Genomic DNA, 12817 nt, shown 5'->3' with positions numbered 1-12817 from the left:
AGGTATATGAAATGGCAGTCAGAAATAAGTATCTTGTGGCACCTCACAACATTGTCAAGTAGGTTTAAGGAAGTGTGTTTACTGGCTTCAGCAAAAACTTTGTTCGATAAGGTTCTGTCATGGACGTAAAAGTATTGTCTGTTAAGTAACTGATATAAATTTCTGTTTTATTATAATTAAAATCTCTGAGCTTGGTAGGATTGAATTATAAGGCAGAAACATACTCCGTGCTTATATTGCAATAGTTTATTTTAAAAGCTGGATCAAATACATTGAAGAGAGAAGAGCTTGTGACAGTGTGAAAAAATACAATCAATGTGAATTAACTTATTTAACATTTCTAGTATAGAGACATCTAATATGGTGGTAGCATTTCATCATTAAATAGTAAAAGATGTTGATAATTTGTAGTTGTTTCATATCTTCCAGGTTATTAGAGATGGTGATTTGAAGAATCAGGTTTCCGATATGAACAGAGTAAAAACATCATCTGAAAAAAGGTAAATTTAAAACTTTAGTGACTTCTCAACATCAAGCTCTGAGATTTGTGAAAAAGCAGTCTTTATCTTAATAATAAGATAAATAAAATATACATTATGGAACCTTAGTAAGAATGTGTACGTTGATATCCTGAAATGCTGAGGGAGTCAATATTGATTAGCATAAAGTAGCTTCACATTTAAATTTTCATTTAAATTTAAATAAAAGCTTCACTTTTAAAATTTTGAATTTTTGGTTAGTGTTAGACATGTTCAAATGTAAAATATACATTAAATTTCATTGACACAATTATCAATTAATTATTCCATGTAAGTATTGGCAAAACATAAAATTATTTCTACTGAAGGAATTAAAGGACAAATTTATAATATTGTATAAGAATTTGTCATAAGATGTATATAATTCTCCAACAATCTGGCAATCCCACACACAGTTAGAACAAATGAGTGAGACTACAGAAGATTTCAAGTGTTGAAAAGTTGTGCTTGTTTTTGTATAACTTGTTTTAGCAAATTTTTGAAAAGTTGTGAGATTACCTGTGGAAGGCAACATGTCTGTTAACTCAGGAAACTATTGAAAGGCTTTCAGTCTCTTTAAGCACAGGTTAAACCACCTCATTAAATCAAACCATCTAATCAGATTTAAAAAAAAAAAATTCTAGAAGTGGCAAATAGGGAATTTTAGCTTCAGTCTTAGTTCTCTGAAATACCAGTTATTTTCTAAATGAGTGGACATAGCTGCATGAAGGACATGCTCTACTGTGGATTAATTTTATGTAGTGGGATGGATATAAAATTTGAATTTAAATGCTTGCATGTAGAATAATTTTTGCTTTTGCTGACTTTAACAGTGGTATGGCTTGATATCAGAGACTGGTTGTTCCTGTCTGTCTGAGAGAGAGATCAAAAGAAACAGGAAAGAAAATACTACATTTTCTACTTACAGTATATTAGTTCCTTAGGCGTTATGATAAGCAAAGTCAAACTCGGTGTCAGCAATGGGTATTCTTGGAAATACTACTAATTATAATACATAAAGTATACTGCCACAAAGAATATTAGATTCTTGCAGGGTGGCTACTTAAGTGCCATTTATTCTTCTTTAGTCATTGAGTTAAAATGACAGTTTCCATCCCTGCAATTCAAAACCGTTGTTCCCTAAGTGATGAATAAATTATGATTAATTTATTGCCCAGAGATAGCTGTGAACTAACCAGAAGCATCAGCTCTCTAAAGAGTATTTGGTAAATGTGGAGGCAGTTGAGAGCAGAAAATTGGAAATGGTTTGCATTGGAATAAAATGAAAAGAAAATCATGAGAAGCCTGCCTACTTTAGTTTTTTAAGAGCTCACTGTAACATGATGAAACACAGAAAACCTGTTTGCTCTGGGAGGAGAAGACACTCCCTGGTATATCAGTGTGGTGGCTGACTGCAAACAGCAGTTTCAGAGGAAGTCGGTGCAGTTGGGAAACTGAAGGTTTCTGATGACTTCCTTCATTTGACTATTATCTTTTGGAAGGCTGCTTGCAAGATGAATAGCCAAAAACCATTCTGAGATAACTGAATTGTTCTAAGCTGCCATGACAGCCATTAGAGTTAAGTTTCTCATTGTGAGCAGACACTTAGAAAGGTGTAATCATGTCTCTTAGCATTTGCATAGCAGAAGTAGTCTACAGTGAGTAATGGGGAGCTGTGAATCTAGCACTTCTTCATAATCAGAGTAAGAATGCTTAAACCTCTTGGGAGCTGGTGGGACTGGAAGAGTTGTCCCTGCAGTGAGCGAACTTTCTTTGAGAAGATATTTCTTGTTGAGGGTGTTCTCTTTCAAATGTGAACCTCTGAAGTCCTCTGTCTTCACTGTCTGCACAGTTGCTTCTTCTGTATCTACTCAGCTTTCCTAACCAGAGAAGGAGGAAATCCACAAAGCTCTCTGGGTAGCTAGGGTCACACGGTATGCTTTGGCAACAGTTGAGCTGATGGCACCCTTGTTCGTGCTTCCTTTCTGCAAGTAAAATGGTGGTGTGAGGGGTGTTTTGAGCTGCGGCATTTGAGCGTGGGATGGAGAAAGGGTTTCCTGCATAAGGAAAGATGCAGTGTACGGGATCAAATACGCCTGGTACACTTTGCCTCAGGATGCTTAAAGAAAGTCTAAATCTGTCCCAGAATAAGAAATATTGATCGTCTTCAGAACCCATGAGATTTGGGTTAAGCAGTGAAAGACAGAGATGGCAAACCCAGTGGTTGTATCTGTGGGAGTCAGGGAGCAGAAACCAAGTAGCTGTACGTCAGCCATCTTCTCATCTTCGCAGAGAAGTATACTGGAAGAACTAACCAAATGGGTGGGACTACGAACAGCCAAAGGTGGTTTGAGTTGTTCTTGAGAATACATCTGCTTTTTCGTGTGTCGGAGAGTAACAGATCCGATGAGCAGGGAAGTGGTATTAAAATACCACATATGAGTTTAAAGCTTTACTAAAATAACCATTGCATATGATTCCTGTCAGGAAGGGAGTTCTCCATCCAAGGACTCTGGGGTGGAGCACTGACTGGATACCACAGCAGTGGCAGTCGATTGGTGTCAGAAGGAAACAGTGCACAGTTTGTTTCTGGGTATGCTCTTTCTCTCTCTGGTTACAGTTAATGACTGAAAATATTTTGAGCTTCAACTAGTGATCTGAAAGAGAAGAAAGACTTCTTGTTAAAATTGCAAACAACTTGAAGCTGGAAAGATCTGCAAAAATATTGGAGGACCAAATGATTTCATAATACTCTTGTGAAATGCAGAAAATGGTTAAGAATATTTGATGGAAGTACATGCAAGGTGCTGTGCTTGGAGAGGTATGCCACTGGAATGGATAAAGTACAGTCACGTTTGTAGTGAGGAGAGCCAGAAATAGTAAGATTAAACTGGAAATAGAAAAACTTTCATTTACAAAGTGTTAGAACGAAGTTGCCTTTGGTTATTGAATCACTGTTTTTGCAGGCTGTTAAGGACTGATTGGGCATGTATTTGACATGCAGAGCAGCTGTGGTGTTCATCCAGCTCTGAAGAGAATAGTTTATATGGCCTTATGAAGTTTCTTCCAGTGCTCCTTAGTCATGATTTTTATAACAAAAGATACTGGAGGCTCTGTTAGACTCAGTGTGCTGAAAAATGTCTTTCTTAGGAACTAGAAGGGTTCTTTACATTGTGGGAAAACAAGTCTTCTATGAAAAGCTGGCCACAGTGTTCAGGGCATTCATGTGAGGTTCTGCAGTGTCAGCAGCTTAAGAGAAAATCTAGCTCTGATGTGGCACAGTTTTTATTGTGCCATTCTGACTATTTCCTTGGTTTACCTCTCTGTTGGATTAAAAATACTTAATTCCATGGTGCCTCTCTGTTTTGGAGAGCTGTCTTCTGGATTGGGATCCTGAATGGTTTATTGGTCAAAATGTTACATATTTGCATTACAAATATCAGAAAGAGTCCCACTGCAAATTGGGCTTGCATTTTGTTCGTAGGTCAAATGGGTTGTCACAGCGGTATTACATGCAGGAGCAGAGTCAATCAGACTGCCGTAAATTCTGTCCTACAGCCTTTTTGATTTACTGTGCAGACATTGAAAGCTGTCACAGTATTATAACCACTACGTATGTTAGTGTAGAGTGTTAATAAGTAAACGTACAATTCTTGTTTTAAGAAGAAAACTCAGTCATAGCTAAGAGGAAGTCAGGACTTTATATTTCAGCACAGACGCTGAGCTGGTGTTATTTTTGAGAAGACTTTATTGGTTATGCTGAAGATGTGGAGTTTATTTGGCTATACATTTGTTGGAAGGTGTCTTGCAACATGAATAGCCTAAAACCATTCTAAAGATATCTCTTTTACTGCTACAGTGAGAGCTTGCTGCTCTTGATAGAAACTCTAGCCCCAGGAGGAGATTATACCTCTAAATTTTAGGGTGTAAATTTTTATACCACCCATTAGTGAGAATAATTTACCCTTCCTAAACCTTTTAAAGCTTTTGTGAGTATGAAAAATTATGTTAGATGCTAACTTTCTGTACATGCTATGTTAATTTATATGTGCCAGTGTTGCTTGAATATTGCAGGCCATAGCAGTCAGAAATCAGGTTTGCTCTGAAATTTTAATGCCTGTAAATTATTTTTTTTCTTTGTTTGTTCCTAAGGATCATCTTTGCTTTCTTGGGTTGTTACAGCTTTCAAACTATATTTCATTGTGAGATCAATGTGCACGCACACAGAAGTTCTCTTGCACATTGTCTTAAATGTGGGTTTTCTGGACTCTTACTTGTTTTGGTTGTGGAGCTGTTGAAGATAACAAACATCCTTTGGAAGTTTGTCAGTTTGTATACCAGATCAACAGAGCTTGTCGATATTATTAAAATCCTCGGTTTATTTTGGAGTATTTAAAATTCAGTGGATAAATGAAGGAGCAGAAATAAACAAAGGAAAGCTTATAGAAATTATAATGGCTTTATAATGTTCAACCTGGTTTTGGATTATGAGAAAGGATTGGAGGGAATATGCTTTACTTATACAAGGAAAGTAGTATTTCAGCAACCAAGACAGATTTGTTTTGCATCAATAAAATACTTTTAAATCAAAGTCTAGCAAATAATTGAAGAGGTTGTATGTTTACTTCACAATATAAAATTATTTTGATTTAAGCTCTATAATTAGTATAGCCATTTCTTATTACTGACGTTAACACCTTGTAAGAATAATCTGTAATCTGAAATTGTTTTTTGGTTATGCTTCTCATTTAGAGATTCATGTAGAAAAGTGCAAGCGGCTGAAGCAGTTTCCTCAGCAGCTTTTATATCAATTTGCTTTCACTGCAGTACAACCTTTGCCATCAGCTACCTTTTTTAAATTTCCTTTAACATTTTTGTCCACATCTAAACTAATTATTTTAGTACAGTTAACTGCAAGTGTGAAACCTTTTCACAGATGTAAAATAAAAATAAAGGAATAATAATTCCTCAGGGTTATAAACAAGACTGTCAGTATTTATAAAACCAATGGTATATACTTTAGTTTTATTGCAGATAGTCAGAACAGTATGTGTATAAAATGAATTATTGTTGATTATTGCAGGACTCTAATGTTACAAATGTGAAAAGTCAAGGTAGTTAATCCTTGTGAATCATCATTTCCTGTAGTTAATTACAAGGCTATAATTCAAATGTTAAACATTTGTCTAAAAATGACTTTAACGTGGGACTGAATCTCAAAATGATTGTGAATAATTATGATCTAAAACTGGACAGTAAATGAAACAATTTCTGTACTCTATTTTGGAATACTGTAAATATTTACATTCTTTCTTTCTCTGTAATCTATCTATCTAGATGAATGTCCCTTTTGAAATTGCTTCTCTCATTGAAATATATTTTCAAGGCAATTTTATGATGTCAGACCAAAATACCCTTGTGTTGAAAATTAATCCAAACTCTGATTATACCTTTGGACACCTTCCAAAGTTTTTTCTTCAAAATGGTGTTCTTTTTCTTCAGCTGGTGGGTGCTAGTTTGCTCACTTCATGAATGATAATATTTTCTTTCACTTCCAAAACACCAGCCTGTAAGACAGTCTTTGGGACTATTTGTAACCAGTTTTTCCTCGAATGGCAGGTTTGATACAGTATCCTGACACTTAATATGAACTAGATTAAATGTAAGTTACTCTAATTGAAACAGATAAACAACATTTGTGCCTATATCTGGGTTTTATTTGCTGCAACCAATTTTGCTTTTCACAGTTGGTCTTGGAGATGCTCTTATGTATAATCAGTCTGCTGCAATGCAGCCTTTGTAAAATTTGTAAATTTGCCAGAATTAGGGAGAACTAAGACTGTTTTCCAATCAAGATAGAATATGAAGGTGAATTAGCCACTCCCCTTACTCTGACATGGGATTTCTATTGATAGAAGCTCTTTTTTCTCTGATCTAGATGGAAGAATGAATGTAAAAAAAAATTCTTTCTTGTAGTGTTTCTAGCAGTTCTCGGACTATGTCTCTGCTGTCACAGTTGGAGAAGATCAATTTGGACTCTGTATTAGGAGAAGCAGACAGTGCCAGATATGTTACCTCAAAGATCCTTCATCTGGTTCAGAGTCAAGGTAAATAACCAGGTTTTGTGGTCTTTAGTAGTTTTCCTTTTGAACATTCCTTCTTCTCTCTCTTCCTTACTGGGCTTTTCTTTAATTTTTTTTCTCTTTTTTGTTGAACTTGATTATCCCTCCATTTTTGTCACGGATTGTTGGAAGCACCTGTTTAAGGGCATCTGTTACAGTGTTGGTTACTTTTTCTGCAAGATAGTATATTAAAAGAAAAATGGTCTTTTTCTCATGGGCAGAAAAAACCAGGAAGGAGATGACTTCTAAGGGCTCCACTGGAATAGAAGTTATCCTGTCAACGCTGGAGGTAAGATCTTTTAATCTGTGTGGTTATTTGTACATGCCAAGTTTTCATTTATCACTGGGCTTTGTATTATTTAATATGTTGTTATCCTTACTAGTCTCCAAAACTTGTGTAGGATTGTAATGATTAGATGCGGTCTTTAAGAATCATATGGGAGAGAAATTCTTAAGTAGGTTATTTTTAAATATTCTAAGAAATTATTGGTCAACTGGTAGTTCTAATTAATATGCCATACTACAAATTAGATCTTAATTGGTTTTGCAGTTAATTCAGGCTGCATAGTGAGATGGTTAGCTGGGCAGTTACATCTTAAGTTCTCCTGGATGTAATTGTGGCAGTTTCTCTGAGCTTTAAGTATCTAAGCCACTGTATTAGACTTCTACGTTGAGCCAATAAATCTCTCTGGTTTTTATTGCAGAATACAAAAGATCTCCAAACTATTCTAAATATATTGAATATTCTCATTGAGGTGGTCTCAGTTGGTAAGTTTTCATTAAGGAGCAATTTGTGATCATATTCCTGTATTATTCTGCATACTTTTGGAGGGGGGGTTTGTGTGTGTTTGTTTGTTTTGGTGTGTGTGTTTTTTTGTTTGTTTCTGATGTTTCCTAAAGATGATTTGTATGCAGAATAAAATAATATAAAGACTGAAGTCGCCTTTCAAAGAATCGTACCCAAATACTTTATGCTGCTTTTAGTCCAAGTCCACCATGTTGTTGCATGGTGCAGTCACGTATGAAGAAAATATTGCTGTTCTAAAGACTTTCTTTATATTAACTGTAGCTTAGATATGTAATTGTTCTTTGGCTGTGGAGATATCAGTTGAGTTTTAATTTCCAGGTGGCGGTCGGAGAGCAAGCGTCTTAGTCACTAAAGGAGGGACACAGATCTTATTGCAGCTGCTTTTGACTGCCAGTAAGGACTCTCCATCAAATGAAGAATTAATGGTGCTTCTCCACACTCTTCTTGCAAAAATTGGTCCAAAAGGTGAAAATTACATACTTTAGTATGCCTTAATACTTTACAGTTTTATAATTAAAACTTGGGAAAAAATTTCTTTCTATTATTCTATAAGCATCCACAGGTGGCAAACAGGGAGAGGAGAACCAAAGGAGTAGTAAAATAGAGGGGAGGAAAGAATAGTGGAAAAATAGATATGCAGAGTTGACATTATCAGTAGAAGGAATTCACAGTTCATTTAACTTTTGTTTTTTGATAATGATTTCAAAATTAGTGTAACTGATCTTGTATTTCTTTGATGTCAGACAAAAAGTTTGGCATGAAAGCAAGAATTAATGGTGCCTTAAACATATCATTGAATTTGGTGAAGCAAAATTTGCAGAACCACAGGCTATTATTGGCATGTCTTCAAGTACTAAGAGTTTACTCAACCAACTGTAAGTATTGCAGATAATTATTTTTTCCCATGTGATATAAACTTTTTCATGTAGATATGGTTAAAAAATCATCTCTAAGTGATTCTTTAGTGTTAGATGTTTAAAATAATTATTTTTCTCTGAGAATTTGCTTTTTGTTTTGTCACATTGCTTAAGTGCTAATAAAACCTGTGAAGCATGTTTGTACTTGTACATCTTTGTTTTTAGTTCAGTGTGTGTCTGTGTGTGTGTATATATATATATAGATACTTGGGTGGGATTCAATCAATGCTATTGGATGTGTGAAATTTTTAGTCATGTAACTTATATTAATGCTGATCAGTTAAGATCTAAACCAGAAATGCTAACATTGTGCTTGCAAAAGCACTTCAAAATAAATAATTATTATCTTTATTATACCTGCTCATTATTTTTTTTATTATTTTATTTCATTATTGATTGCTAATTTAAAATTTGGTTCACACAGGACATATTTTATTTCTTTATTTAACCTTTCCCTCATTCTTTGTGTTGAAGTGCCCTACTGTGGCACTAATATTCTTCCACAAGAGCCTAATTCACTGTTTGGGCAGGCAGTAGGAGGTTGATGAAAATTGTGTGGTTCTTGCTATATCTCTACTGTCAGTTAGATGCTCTTAAGTTTTTCCTTTGAGCTCGAAATGGTCATTAAACCCCTTAAATAAGTGTGAGAAATTGAAAACATAACCACATTTCTCCAAGAGAATTGATGTTCTATAAGACTATGTTTTCAGGTCATTCACATGAGCACCTGTAATTCATAAAATCCCAATACTTTTAAAGTGTGGAAGCTTTATCTCTGTTGAGCTGTCTTGATAATGAGGTAAAATGCTTCTAAATGGCAGAGTTTTATACATATAGTTACATAGCTTAGCTGAAAACTTACTTCATGCTGAAAATGGGAAATTGTACCAAGTCTCTAATTTGGATTCTGCTTAGATCATTTCTGTCTTTTTGAATTTCCTACTACTTATAAACAGAAAAAGTAGTAGTTTATTACAGTCTGTTGGGTAGTACTATTTAAAGTTGGTGTACAGTTGCCAGTGGAAGAGAGTCCTAAATTTTCTTAGGTTCTAGTGATGTAGTGTTGCTGCTAATGATGATGAAATTGCAGCTTGGGTTCAAGTACTAAATTCTACAGTAATAGTGGCACTCATTATGCTAAAGTCAATTCTTAGTTTCTCTTCCTACTTTGTTAGGAGTTCATATTGCTAAACTCAGTTGGGAATTTAATTTCTCTGCCTGTTTCAGCAGTTTGTATTTTCAGTGGACGTTGGGCTTCAGCCATATATACGTCCAGTGTGCATTTCTTGAACATAGGTCATAGCGTAATTTCTACTCGTTTGCTCCCTTTCAAATATATATATTTTTTTTTCTGAGAACATTTATGCATAACATGTAGCTCAGAAAAGCTTATACGAACTGGTATTTCTAAATATTACAGTGAGTGCTTGTCTTTCAAGTCCTGGTGGGCTACCTGTCTGTCCCAATACTGAAGGATAATAGCAAGTCATAGAACTTGTTAGACTTAGAATTTCAGAAACCCTGCTGTCTTGAAAAAATGTGTCTTTTTTTGGAAGACAAATTTTTTTATGATGTATCTTAGTAACAAAGAAAGCAGAAGCATGCATTGGAAGTAGTACATGATATTATTTGTAAAGTAACACTTTTTTCTTCTTTTCTAAGTCTTATGAGGGTTAGATTATCATACTAATTATGTGCAGAGTAGTGTCTGCTTGTCATTTTATGTCTTAAAGCACAAACACATCTAACATTTTTTGTACTTCATACTCAGACTAACACAGAATCATAGAATCATTAAGGTTGGAAAAGACCTCAAGGATCATCAAGTCCAACCGTCAACCCACACCACCTAACCCACTAAACCATGTCCCTAAGCACCACATCTACACATTTCTTGAACACCTCCAGGGATGGTGACTCCACCACTTCCCTGGGCATCCATGTGAATTAATTTTGTTGATTTTTTTTTTTTTCTTTTTCCTTTCATATTACATGATCTTGACATGGATTGTTTTTAACTTTTCCAGCTGTAAATGCAGTGTCCTTGGGAAAGAATGGAGTAGTAGAACTGATGTTTAAGATTATTGGCCCTTTTAGTAAAAAGAACACTAGCCTTATGAAGTAAGTAAGGTCTCTTTAATATAATATATGGAAAAACCTTAAATGCATTTCAAAACTTACTTGTAGATGAAAAATAATATTAGAAAAATCAAATGTAACTCATATTTGAATGTGAAGGGAGGTGGGAAGGAGAACCACAAATCTGACTGTTTAATTTTACTCAGTAAAGTAACACAAAATATTTGAATGTGTAGTTACAATACTGATAAAAGAATATAAATGTTATTTTTTTTATCTCTAATATTCCTTCACGGAAACTGTACAATGGTTATTGCCAAAGCAGGACAAACAGATCAAGACAGTCCCATAATTTTTCTATTTGTTGAATTGGCTCCCACATCTCCTTTGTGTTTTTAGAGTCACACTATTTGTTTTGTTTTATAATAGAATTTTCTTTCTATTTTACTTTAAAGCAATTTTAGTCTCTCAGAGCAAAAACATAATAAGTAGAGTAAGAAGCACCAGCAATATCTGTCTAGTGGGCTTTTGTGTGTAAAAAAAAAAAAAAAAAATTTCACTGCATACCTTGAAGTAGGAGACTTCAGATTCCCCCTGGTGCTGCCTTATATTTTTCTTTTTTTTTAAGTGAACTTAGGGTAAAAGTAGATAAGATACCCTCTAACTGAGGTTAGCCTTTCTTATACACTATGAGGTTTTTGAAGTACTTATGTGTGGAAAACTGAATTTTTCCTCTTGTTAGCAAAATAGTAGTCTCATAATATTCTAACTTCAGTATAAAAAATATAGTGTTATCTAAATCTGGTATTTGGGGTCACTGGAGTACGTTTAAAATAAATTACCCTGCCCCTTTAAGCCCAGCTAAAATTAGACATATGAACTTAATATTCCATGATGTGAGTAATCGTGATATCCTTGTTTATGGTCTAAGATCAGAAGCTTGAAGTCTTATCTTTACAAAGAGTGTAAAAATAAGTATATATATTTTCTAGTTGTACATCTTGAATTAACTGAGACAAGATCATTGTCTACCAGAAAAACCTTACACAGGCAATCTTGTAGTAAAGGTTGATGAGCATTACTCCTCGATATATTAATACACAGACAGTTTTGACCTGCAGTTTTCTAAAATAGTGTCCTTTGCTTTGTGGAAGTACTTGTTCTACTGCTAACATAAAACGTGAGTTTTAGAAGTCTCTCATCCACTGAGTATGCTTCATAAGCATTACGTTGTCACTTACAGTGTTTTTTTGCGGAGGCTAAAAGTTTGTATAGCCATTGCATTGATATTTTTAAATTTCACCATCAGACTTCAGGTATAGCAGAAAAGCATGATATTTTAGTAAAATCAAATCTTAAAAGCAAAGTCTGATACAGTGCAGCCAGGAAAACACAAGGATAGATGATAATATATCTGTTAGTAGTATGTATTTGGTATAGCTTTACAGTGTTGTAGATTAAGCTTAATGGTTGGTTGCTGTTTTGACTTTTCTTGTTGTGTTGGCAGGGTTACTTTAGACACACTTGCTGCATTGCTAAAATCAAGTAAGTGACTACAAGAAATTGTCTAGTTGAGATATGTATATTTGTGCGTATACACCAAGTAAAATTAAATATTAAGTCTGTGGCTAAAACAAAATCAAGGCTGGGAGATTTAGAAGTAAGGCTACAGTTTTATCTGCAGTCTCTGGTGCTTTAACATTTGTGTGGCATATACATATATGTTTAATAATTTGTTACTGTCTCTTCAGTTACGCAGTAGAAAAGCTGTACTGCTTCTGCAGGACTAGTCTGGATCCAAGGTGGAGAAATAGCCTTTTGCAGTCACTCACCACCGCCCCTCAGTAGTGGATATCTATAGCTTAACTCCTCTGCATCTTCTTTATACATACATCTGAAAATAACCTGTTGGATGGCAGGGAAAATACAGGTTTTCTTCAGATATGTTTCTGAGTAATTATATCTCAAGTCCTAATGACAAATCTGTCAGTGATGCTCGTGGAGTGGAATAAAGGGTAGCAAAACAATGGTCTGTTTCCAGACATTGGCTGTGTTGGCCAGCAGCACTGGATCCTGCCAGATGTCATCTCTGCAGATTTTGCACCAGGATTGTAACTGACAAGGAATTAAAAACTCATTCTCTACAAACAGTTGTATAAAAACTACAACATTCCTAGTAGTTTCAGTGGAGTTGGGTAAGAACTGAGGTGTAATTAGATTTGCAGAAAACCATTTCAGATAAATGACAGGAAACTTGAGTATCAATTATTGCACCGTGCTGAGTTCTGTCATGTTTGATCAGTGTGATATCTTGGTCTTACAGATGTGTGTATTTACTAATTTTGGGATTTCTTCTTGGGGAATTTAGGGAAA

At 34.9% G+C, this 12817-nt stretch overlaps 1 protein-coding gene across 1 annotated transcript in view; it reads left to right on the top strand.

The window, feature by feature from the left end:
- Positions 1 to 468: 468 nt before the first annotated feature.
- The window catches only part of AGTPBP1 (ATP/GTP binding protein 1), a 54775-nt gene continuing 42426 nt past the window's right edge, over positions 469 to 12817 (top strand). Inside the window, exons 1-8 of the mRNA XM_010082779.1 lie at positions 469 to 500; positions 6495 to 6625; positions 6862 to 6929; positions 7345 to 7408; positions 7767 to 7913; positions 8192 to 8323; positions 10393 to 10486; positions 11952 to 11989. Of these exons, the coding sequence (XP_010081081.1) occupies positions 469 to 500; positions 6495 to 6625; positions 6862 to 6929; positions 7345 to 7408; positions 7767 to 7913; positions 8192 to 8323; positions 10393 to 10486; positions 11952 to 11989 (706 nt within the window). The remainder of the gene's footprint in view (positions 501 to 6494; positions 6626 to 6861; positions 6930 to 7344; positions 7409 to 7766; positions 7914 to 8191; positions 8324 to 10392; positions 10487 to 11951; positions 11990 to 12817) is intronic.

The sequence above is a fragment of the Pterocles gutturalis genome, unplaced genomic scaffold (genome assembly GCF_000699245.1).
Source record: "Pterocles gutturalis isolate BGI_N339 unplaced genomic scaffold, ASM69924v1 scaffold3700, whole genome shotgun sequence".
NCBI lineage: Eukaryota > Metazoa > Chordata > Aves > Pterocliformes > Pteroclidae > Pterocles > Pterocles gutturalis.
The sequence above is the reverse complement of the archived record's forward strand: the minus strand, read 5'-3'. Positions and strand labels throughout refer to the sequence as shown.